Raw genomic sequence first — 10,893 nt, 5'->3', positions numbered from 1 at the left:
GCTGAGGCGGTGCTCCTGGTGGCTGCGGTCTGAGGAGAAGCGTGCGTGAGTAGTCCTGCCACCGGCCCGGTCCACGGGCGACAAGTGTTCGGGATAGGACGCTGTGCGGGAGGGACCCGGGCCTCCTGGCTTCTGGGCCACAGGCCTGGCTCTTGGTCGACGAAGGGAGCACGGGGGAGCCATCTTTGGCTAGAACCTGGCCCCGGAGGCGTCTTCACAGAAAGGGGCCTGGGCTGGAGGTGGGGGTGGGGTGGGGGTGGGGGTGGGAGGCAGGGAGGGTCAGGTGGGGCACTCATTGTCCCCGGGGCCAGTCAATGGAGCTAGACCCCCCACCCCACCCCACCCCCACACACCCCAGGCACTGCTGTGGAGGACAATTTTCCATCAGTAGGATTACCCTCGTAAAGGACCCCCTGAGGTGTAGCATCTGGTTACGTCACACCGGTGTGGGTGGGCGTCGGGGCCCGAGAAGGAGGTATCGTAGGCCCCTCAGGCCAGTCTGAGCCGGACCAGGGTCGACAAGATGGTCCCCTGGACCAATCTACAAAACCTACTCTGATCACGCAGTGGAATATTACTCAGCCCGGAAGAAGGAGATACCCGGATGCAGGTCGCTCGTGGGCGGTCCTTGAAAACATAGCGCCGAGCAGAAGTAAGTGCGTCACAGGCTGAGAACCCGAGAGCTTCGAAACGTTCTTGGAAAAACCCCTTGATCTTTTTTATTCCATCTTTCCACAAACTCTGGGAACATTGTAGGATCCCACTTACATGAAATCATGACAGATTCATAGAGACTCAAGTTTATTAGCGATTGTACCTTCATTGTTTAAGAAGTTTTGAGTTTCTGTTTATGGTGATGGTAAATGTGTAGCTAAATACTTGTGGTGGTTAATGTGGTGGATGCAGCCGATATTAATTAATTGAACCCCTCATAAGGTTGAATTGGAAAATGTTATGTGATCTATACAGCATAACAATTACAAAATTTTAATTTTTTAAAAATCATTTTATTAGGGGATCATACAACTCTTATCACAATCCATATACACATCAATTGTGTTAACCGCATTTGTATATTCATTGCCCTCATCATTCTCAAAACATTTCCTCTCCACTTAAGCCCCTGGCATTAGGTCCTCATTTTTCCCCTTCCTCCCCGCTCCCCCTTTCCTCGTGAGCCCTTGATAATGTATAAATTGTTATTTTGTCATATCTTGCCCTGTCCGACGTCTCCCTTCACCCACTTTTCTGTTGTCCGTCCCCCGGGAGGAGGTCACATACAAACTAAGTTTTTTAAGTGTCCTGGAAGGGAAAGAAATAGGAACAGCCTGTATTTTTCCAAGCCATAACCTGAGAGAATATTTTTCCTGTTATTTCTTTGTAAGAAGCAGCCAAAGTATGTGGGTCATACCGGTCCCAAATGTTCAGAACCTTGGTGGATGTCAGACACCTCAGACTTGACCTTGGGTCTGTGTCAAGCAGGATGAGTATGTGAGTCCCTGGTTGGTGCAAATGGTTAACGGAGTCTACCCGGAGGTGCCTCGGAAGAAAGGTCTGGTGATCTCCTTCTAAAAGATCAGCCATTGAAACCCTGTTCAGTACAGTTCCCTTCTGACACATGTGGGATGACAATGGGTGGGAGCCGAACCCATGGAAACTGGGTTTGGTCTTGGAGCTTTTGGTCTTATTTTATGATGGGTTTAGACCACTGGGGATGCTCACTTGAAAACAAGTCATTCCAACACATAGCCTGATCCTTTAGTTGCGGCCCACATGTGACCTGATTTGGAGCCCACGAATTAGGCTGGGACCCTGAGGTCTTAAAGGGTTGGGATGGTAGTCCAACTCTGTACCAGGATAATTGGTCATAACCACAAACATTCCTGCTGCTTCCAGCACAGGAGATGATGAAGGGAGACTGAGCGAGGCTGCCTACGCTTGTCCTTGAGAGAACGGAGCATAACCTGACCCCACGATTCTGAAGTGTTCCCCGTGCTCCGGCCTCAGCCGCTCTGACTCCCTGGGTTTGGCACCAATGATGCTCCCCATTTAATCTTCGCAGGGAAGTTGTCTGAGTCCACCTTTCTGGGAGGAAACACTCTACCCTCCTGGGAGGGACGGAAGACTGCCTCTTTCTGAGTGATCATGCCGGATAGAAAGATGTCCATCATCTCCTTGGAACTGCCAGTACCCATTGCTCTTGGGTTGACGCCGGATTGTCAGGTGAACCTGTGTCTCCACAGGGTTCTCAGCTGCTGGTGTCCTGGAAGGGGATTGCCAGGTCTTTTTGCCCAGGCGCCTCTGGGTGGACATGAGCCACCAGTCTTTCAGTCAGCAGCCGACTGAGATAACCATTTGGCCCTCCTGGAGACTCCCTCATTTCATCTTCTTCCCTTTTAATTTGATTTTTTTGGAGATAATACCACCGGCGTCATGAAGCAGATTTAACTCTGAAGTGTTGTCATCATTTTGATGTGGCCCAAGTGGCTTGGACCAGTCCACGGGCACCATGGAGGAAAGGCCTGGACTCCAAGGACTGCCAAGAACCCCATCAGAAGCTGTTGTACTCTGTAACACACGGTAGAGGGGGGCGGGGGAAGAGGGGGCTTGCCACAGTCGGAATCAACTCAGTGGCACCAGGTGTGAATATCCGTGAACTATCCCATAACATTGATCCTTGTTTCATGTGTAGGTGTGGATTTTTCAGGCATATGGCCATCTTATGATTCTTCCTAGAGTTCCTGGGTGGTGTATTTGTCTGCGTTCTGTCTAGTATCGTGGAGAGATGAAGCCATTTTCTGTCTCACACTTAGGAATATGACATATTAGTGAGCAGACGAGTACAACCCACTGCTACCTACTCGATTCTGACTCAGAGTGACCCTCAGAGTAGAACAGCTCACTAGGGCTTTTGAGACTATCCCTCTTCACAGGAACAAACAGCCTCATCTTTCACTGGTGGAGCGTCTGGTGAAATTGAACCACTCACTATGCAATTAGCATCCCAGTGTTTACCCCACTGTTCCTTACAGAGGGACTCGCTACATGGTTGCTGAATGAAGCAATTGACAAGGCATTGACTTTCTTGCGGCCCTCCTTTCTTTCCTGATGTAAATGGACATCTGCATCAGTTAAACTAGAGAAAGTCAGAAGCTCGGTCAGGAGTGACCAGTTGGAGACTCTGGAATGTAACCACATGTCATTTTCCATTTGTAATCTAGGTGCTGAGAAGGGGAAGTGGTGGTATAAAAGTTTCTGAGCAGTCAGAAGTGGAACCCAGAGGCCCAGAGTCTCTGCTCTAACCTGCTGTGAGGTCGAAGCAGAAGACTAGAGCTAGCCACACTCCATCAGGTGAGTTGGGAGCCCCAGACAGAAGCACTCACCACCGCAACCTCACTTTGCCAACAAACGGGCCCAAGGCTGTGATTTTACCTCTACACGCAGCTTTGCCTTAATCCCAAGCATGCTGCTTTCTACTTTGGTTTTTCTCTCTTTGTCATTCGGTGCTAGCTGGAAGGCTGGTGTTTCAAACCCATAGCCACTCCACAGGAGGCTAAAGATTTACAGTCTCAGGAAGCCTATGGGACAATTCTGTTCTGTCTTGTAGGATCCCTAATGAGTCAGAACTGACTCAATGGCAATGGGTTTGGTGTTTGATTATAACTATTTAAACAACTACAGTTTTTCAAATGGAGTAGAACCAGTTGGTTAGAAGTTCATTCGATGTACTCTTTAATAAGGGCTAGGACAATGCAGACCCCACCATGGTGCACCAAACCTGAGGGCAATGTAACCATGTGGAGAAATGCATGAAAAGACAGATATAGTGCTGACCCCAATCAAAGCCAACTGACCCCCTCCCTAGAAGTATGCGCTACAGAGAACAACACTAAACCTACAGGTTGGGGAGAGGGGCCGGCACGCCACACCCACACGAAGGCAAACCAAGAAGGAAAAAGAGAAAGGGACTGTCTAGACCCCATATGGGCACACCACGCCTGGAGGACAACATCCTTGCACGGAGCTGCTAAGGCACAGAGAGGACTGTAGGGCTGACAACAGCTCAAGACATGTTGTCCCCTCACTGGAGCACACTGTGACAGATGACAATACTGGGGACATAGGGCGGGGAGTTAGTCTGGTCTGAAACACCCCCACCCCCCCGCAGCAGGGAAAACCAAGAAGGGAATATAACTAATCAGTAATGGGAGCAAAACCAAGTCACAATGCCCCTGAAGAGCCCCCTACCAAATAGAATTCAGCTAGGAGGGGCAGCTCTTGGAATACCGCCAGGACAAGTGAGGTGATAGTAATAAAGGTCAGCAGACAGACCTGGAATTATGTATGCTTTTTTATTAATCTTTTGTTTTCTTTTTGGTCTCTTATTGTTGATATAACTACTGATATAAGATAGGCATGGGAAGCAAGTTCGCAGAGAAAGCCACAAGGAGCAGAGAGGTGGAAGGGAGAACCTATCACAACGATCGACACATAAACACACACACACACCCTCTAGGGGGACGAACAAAAGACATTGTGGGTGAAGGGAGACAACGGTTGGTGTAAGATATGAAAATAATAATTTATAATTTATCGGGGTCACAAGGGTGACGGGGCGGGAAGGGAAAAAAGGGAAAAAAGCTGATAGCAAGGGCTCAATAGACAGTAAATGTCTAGAAAATAATGATGGCAACCTATGTACAAATAATGCTTGATACAATTGATGTATGGATTGGTATAAGAGCCACCAATAAACTGATCTTTTAATAAAAGAAAAAAAGGGCGGCTAGAACAGGCGAAGTAGTGGAAACAAGAGCCATTGGGAGGCTAGGGGCTCTGCCCTGTTCCAGTGTGGATGGGGAGCCCCACCATGAAATAAGATGCACCTGGACTTCACCCAAGTCACAGTAAAAAGCCTTTTTAAGCATTAAAGATAAAGAAATAATTCTACAATAGTAAGTTAATTTTTTTAAATAACTGTTTTGTGCCCAGGAATCACACCTCATCCCATTTACAGATTTTACTAGCTAGACTTTCCTTGTAACGCAAGCTTAAAAGTATCACCCTAGATCAGTGGTTCTCCACCTTCCTCATGCTGCGATCCTTTAATACAGTTCCTCATGTGGTGGTGACCCCCCCAACCATCAAATTATTTTCATTGCTACTTCATAACTAATTTTGCTACTGTTATGAATCATCATGTAAATATCTGATGTGCAGGATATATTTTCATGGTTACAAATTGAACATAATTAAAGCATAGTGATTAATCACAGAACAATAGGTAATTATATATTGTGAAGTATTCATGTTTTCCGATGGTTTTAGGCGACCCCTGTGAAAGGGTCATTCGACCCCCAAAGGGGTCGCGACTCACAGGCTGAGAACTGCTGTCTTAGAATGTTTTAAATGAGGAGTCTTCGTTCTGAATGTTTCTGAACTCCATTCGTAAGTGTAACTCCGGCATCTGAAGGGGCTTCCAAAAGTGGATGGGAAAGCCCACTACCCTGTCATTCCATTTCCCTGCCAGCCCTCTGAAGCGCCCTTGTCCATCAAGGAGACGGGCACGAAAATGTGCAGCATGAAGTCGGGCTTTTGCCTCTCACTTCCTGGTATCTTCTCATACTACTCCTCTTGACTTTCTGGATTCTTATTTCAGTCATTTAAAAATAAAAAACTAATTAAAAACAATGACACTCATTTAAGGATGTCCCCTGAACCTCACCCAGCCAGGTTATTTGTTGGACCTAGAAATACAATCTGTCCTGGGCCCGTGGGGATTGCTGTTGGAATTGTTTTGGGTTGTTGAGTGACTATCAAAACCCGTTCCCTGTAAAGGGCAGGCCAGCCTCCAGACTGAGTAGTTGGTTTGCCCCAAACTCAGAAAAGCACACCCACTGCTCGAGTCTGTTCTGACTGGTAGTCCCCCTATGGGACAGAGTAGAATTGCCCCATAGGGTTTCTGAGACTGTGCGTCCCTACAGAAGCCGTCTGCCTCAGCTTTCTCCTGCAGAGTGAGTGGTTGGGGGCCTGAGTCACTGACCTTGTAGTTAGTCATCACCCCAAACTCAGCCCACTATGCCACATGGGGGTCAACAAAACCCCAAACGAAGCCCACTGCCATTGAATGACTGACTTGCCGGGATCTTATAAAGGGTTTCTGAGCCTAAGTTTTGATGGGGGAAGACACCCTCATCTTTTTTCCTGGGAAGTGGCTACTGGGTTTGAGCCTCTGACCTGTGGTGAGTAGCCCAGTGATTCATTCATTACACCACTGGGGCACAGAGAAGCGGTAATTCTATGGGGCGATGGATGGGAATGGAATGGCGCCCAGGGCTTCCTCCCTGCTGAGGTCCTGTGACCACTGAGCACAGCAGAATTAGGTAAATTAAGACATCCTTATTGCCAAGCAGCAAGAAGGTGGACTACTGGTGATGGGCCTGAGGAGGACACTGTCCTCATTGGACATTCCCACAGGGTTTGTGCCAGGGTTGGCTGTCAAGATGAGCAGCCAGACCCCTTCCAGCCTCCTGGAACTCGCGGGAAAGGCCCTGCTGAAGCACAAGGCCTTGGCCATCGACTCCTTGGAGCTGATGCCCGTGGAGCTCTTCCCACCACTGCTGAAAATCGCTGTGGATGGGAGGCACCTGGAGATTCTGCAGGCGATGATACAGGCCTGGCCCCTGCCCCTCCTGCCTCTGGGGACGCTGCTGGTGGACCAGCAGTGCCACCAGGAGATCTTATGGGTGGCGCTCAGAGGACTTGATGCCCTGCTGGACAAGGTCCGCCCCAGGTAAGATTCGCTGGTAACCTGGGGGTGGGGATGTTCTGGGAGAGGCGTTGGAAGCGCCAGGCTGATGATGATGCACAGGCAACGGAGAGATGTGGACCAGCCCCTCCCTCCCAGAAGTATTAAAAGGCAGTAGGATTTGGGAGGCGGGGTTGGTGGGACCAAAAAGATGCCATCTCTATGCATCAGATCAGAACTGCGCTCACTGGGTTTTCAGTGACTGGGCCCTGTCAGACGTGGGTGGTCTTTTTTCCCAGGCATGCCTGGGTGGGCCGAGTGCATTAACCATTTGCACCACCCAGTAGACTCCCCAAGGGGAAAGGGATGTGGAGAAGAAGGCAGAGAGAAGTGGACTGGGGAGGGAGGGCAACAGCTGAGGTGAGGGGTGACAATATAGGCCGACAACTGGTCCTTACCTAGACTTTGGGGCCAGTCATTGTTGAGTCAGTTCCCACTCATGACCTCTCCCTGGTTGTCGTGCCTGTGCGCCTGGAGTCGCCCGCCCCAGAGCCTTACAGAAGCAGCTGCCTGGCCTTTCTTCTGAAGTGCTTCTGGTTGGTGAGCAGTCGGGCGAGTTCCCATGCGTTGCCCAGGGAGCTGACCTGAATGTATCTCTGCCCGTTCTTTCCCACAGGAGGTGGAAGCTACAAGTGCTGGATTTACGGCACCATGCCCACCAGAAGTTCTGGGCCATATGGGCCAATGTTCCGGTAAAGAGCCACTACGCCCTGCTGCCAGATGCAGAGGAAGAATTGCCCGTGGCCATGAAGGCAAGAATGGAGGGTGCCAGGAATGGGGACCAGCAGCAGCCCAGGGCTCTGGGCCCAGTGGAGGTGGTCATGAACATCTGTCTGAACAAGCCAACCCTGGATGAGTTCCTGTCGGCCCTCCTCAAGAAGGCCAGGCAGAAGCACGGCCTGCTGCACCTGTGCTGCAGGAAGCTGCAGCTGCTGCTGGTGCCACTGCGCAACACCGAGAGGGTGCTCAAGACCGTGCAGCTGGACTCCATCCAGAACCTGGAGATGGACTGCACCTGGAGACTGCCCACGCTGAGCCGGTTCGCGCTGTACCTGGGCCAGATGGTGAACTTGCGCCAGCTCCACCTCTGCCACCTGCAGACCCTGCCATCCCACCACTCCCGGGCCAAGGAGGAGCAGTATGTGTGCCAGTTCACTGCCCCGTTCGCCAACCTGAGGCACCTCCGGGAGCTCCGGCTGGACTCCGTCTCCTTCCTGGAGGGCCGCCTGCACCACCTGCTCAGGTGAGCACCTGTGCCCTTTGTCTAGGAGAGCAGAACTTGCCTGCTCCCTCACCGTCAGCAGTGGGTGCCCACTCTGATGTCTTACCTACTGCCCCCAGGCTAGTAGCTGTCATGTCACCACCAGTAAAACCCAAACCCACTTCCATAAAGGAGAGTTCAATTCACAACAACTATAGGAGAGAGGAGGATTTCCCCATAGGGTTTCCCAGATTGACAGTCTCATCTTTACAGGCGGGGAGGGCAAATAGTCTCTTCTTTGACCTCTCGAACAGCTGGTGAGTTAGAACCACTGGCAGCCCTGCAGTTAGCCGTCCAATGCTGAACCCACTGCACCACTAGGGATCCAAAACTACCTGATACAGAAAGATCAAATCCATAGCCAGCCAGCCAGCTAATTCTTGTTCAATGCTGGCAGAAGAGTTGTAAGCATCAGACTCACATCAACCCTGTAAACCTTCGGGTTTCTGAGCCTATAATCTTGACAGGACCAGAGAGCTTCATCTTTCTCCTGAAGAGCAGGATGCTGGGGTGAGCAGTCCAGGGTGTAACCCGTAAGGTTCCTCTGAGGGGTCTCAGCTCATCGGATGTAGGTTGGGTTTTATGATGTGAACCAAAAGATTGGTGATTGAGCCCTCTCAGTGGTAGAAAGGCCTGGTGGGTGATGAGCTTCCATAATGACTACAGGGGAAAAAACCCAACACAGTTCTAGTCTGTAATAAACAGTCACCATGACTACCAACCTAAAAGAAGGGGTCCTAGTGGCTCGAGGGGTTCAACATGGGGTTGCCGACTGAAAGATGGGAAACCACCAGCCATTGGAGAGAGAGGGGTGAGACCCTTTGCTCCTGTAAAGACCAACAGTCTCAGAAACCCTGTGGGGGCAGTTGCTCTGTTCTGTGGTGTCTCTTAAGTAGAAAACAATTGGACAGCAGTGGCTTTGCTTGGCTGATGGTAAATCCCACGTAGCCAGGTGTCACGAACGGGCGGCCACCCACTGGAAAGAGGACGTATTGCACTCATCTACCACCGCCCTCCACTTACCACCACTAACTGCCCCACTTCTCCCCAGGCACCTGTCCACCCCACTGGAGAGCCTGTCATTCAGCAGCTGCCTGCTGTTGGAGTCCGACCTGGTACATCTGTCCCTGTGTCCCTCCACCAGCCAGCTGAAGGACCTCAGCCTGAGTGAAGTCAGCCTGTCCTCCGGCAACATTGGGCCGCTCGCAGTCCTGCTGGAGCACACCTCGGCCACCCTCCAGGACCTGGACCTGGATGACTGTGGGATGCTGGATGCCCAGTTCAACTCCATCATGCCTTCCCTGGGCCGCTGTTCCCAGCTCATGGCCTTAAGCTTCTGTGGAAACCAGGTCTCCTTTAATGTCTTGGAGAGCCTGCTGCGGCACACTGCCAGGCTGCCCCACCTCAGCAACATGCTGTACCCTGCCCCACTGGAGAGCTATGAGGAGGGCCAGGATACCGTGCACCTGGGCAGACTGACCCAGCACCACAGTCAGCTGATGCAGATCCTGTGGGAAGCGGGGCGGTCTAGCACAGTGTGGCTCAGTGCCAACCTGTGCCCTCACTGTGGCGATAGGTTCTTCTACAACCCGAACCCCATCCTGTGCCCTTGCTATGAACCTCCTACCTGAGTGCCCCACCCAAGGGCAGGGATGGTGGGCCTTGAGTAGCCTAGAATCCTCTAGAGCTGGTTTCAGGCTTGAGTTATGCCTGCATACATGGTTGTAAAGTAATGTTTAGGAATAAAGGGCTTTGTTTTTGGTCAGCTCAGTGTCATCCTTTGTCTTCCCAAGTTCGTTCTCAGAAATCTGATGAAACAGAAGTTGGGCTGGGAACCACAAAGTTGGTGGTTCAATCCCCCCTGCTCAGCCACTCCAATAAAAAGGTGAAACTTTTTAGTCTGGGAATTAGTACCTAGTACATAGGCTCAGAAACAACTCAAGCCCATCTGATAGTACTAATTCCAGGTATCAGACTTGCTGTTGGCACAACTGAGCCTTGTCCTGTGAAATTTTGTATCCACTTTTGGCCAATATAATTAACAGCTGTGGTAGCCTTGATGTAGACATTCTCATAAAGTGCAAAAATTAAGATGTCATCTACATACTGTAAAATGGTGACCTCTGAATGAGAAAAATGACTCGTTTTGAGCAAGGGCCTGATCAAACAAACAAGGGCTGTCTTGAAACTCTTGGGTGAGGGTGGTCCAGGTGAGCGAGGCGGACTGGTCAGAGGGGTCTTCAAACACACGTACGCTGAGAGTCCAGATGCAAGGAGTACAAAAGATCTCGTACTGGGAACCATTCAGTTCCCTCAGGAACAGGAGAGCAGGGTGTGGGGGGTTGAGGCTGCTGGGTGTATGGGAATCACAGCCTTATTTACCAGTCTTAGATCCGGGACCAATCTTCAATTCCCATTGAGCTTCTGAATTCTTCAGATAAGCCATTACAAAGGGCTAGTGCAGGGTACCCCCAAACCTTGAACTGTCAAGTTCTCAATTTGAACAGTCCCTGTTGTACTTCTGGCCTGAGTGTACCTCTGGTGAGGGAATGAGGTGGGGTCTCTTAATTTAATCATGGAATTCTGGGCTTTCCCTATTTGTCACTCTGTTAGTCTGGGTACATGTGTTACACAGGGTTCTCTAGAGAGATAAAACCAAATTGCTGATAATTTAACATTTATTTATAAAGATAATTAGATAACAAGAAATGAACTGTTAAATCATATACAGATAAATATATAATACAAGAAATAAACAGTTACATTATAAAGCACTACAAATAGCTCAATTCAACTCACTCCCGTGAGAGTTGTGAGAGACTAG

General features: G+C 50.1%; 1 protein-coding gene across 4 annotated transcripts in view; it reads left to right on the top strand.

The window, feature by feature from the left end:
- The window catches only part of PRAME (PRAME nuclear receptor transcriptional regulator), a 23,576-nt gene extending 13,742 nt beyond the window's left edge, over positions 1-9,834 (top strand). Inside the window, exons 1-5 of one of the 4 annotated variants that reach the window (XM_045289646.1) lie at positions 32-45; positions 3,222-3,351; positions 6,478-6,793; positions 7,425-8,051; positions 9,121-9,834. In XM_045289646.1, the coding sequence (XP_045145581.1) occupies positions 6,504-6,793; positions 7,425-8,051; positions 9,121-9,700 (1,497 nt within the window). In that variant the 5' untranslated portion in view covers positions 32-45; positions 3,222-3,351; positions 6,478-6,503 and the 3' untranslated portion in view covers positions 9,701-9,834. Of the gene's footprint in view, positions 1-31; positions 46-569; positions 653-2,706; positions 3,352-6,477; positions 6,794-7,424; positions 8,052-9,120 lie in introns of those variants that run through there. The other 3 variants (XM_045289644.1, XM_045289645.1, XM_004716384.2) reach the window with 3 other exon arrangements.
- The last annotated feature ends 1,059 nt before the right edge of the window (positions 9,835-10,893 follow it).

Source organism: Echinops telfairi, unplaced genomic scaffold, assembly GCF_000313985.2.
Source record: "Echinops telfairi isolate 266 unplaced genomic scaffold, ASM31398v2 ScPeMD7_29;HRSCAF=101, whole genome shotgun sequence".
In the NCBI taxonomy this organism is placed as follows: Eukaryota; Metazoa; Chordata; class Mammalia; order Afrosoricida; family Tenrecidae; genus Echinops; species Echinops telfairi.
Note: the sequence above shows the minus strand (reverse complement) of the source record. Positions and strands in the feature narration are given on the sequence as shown.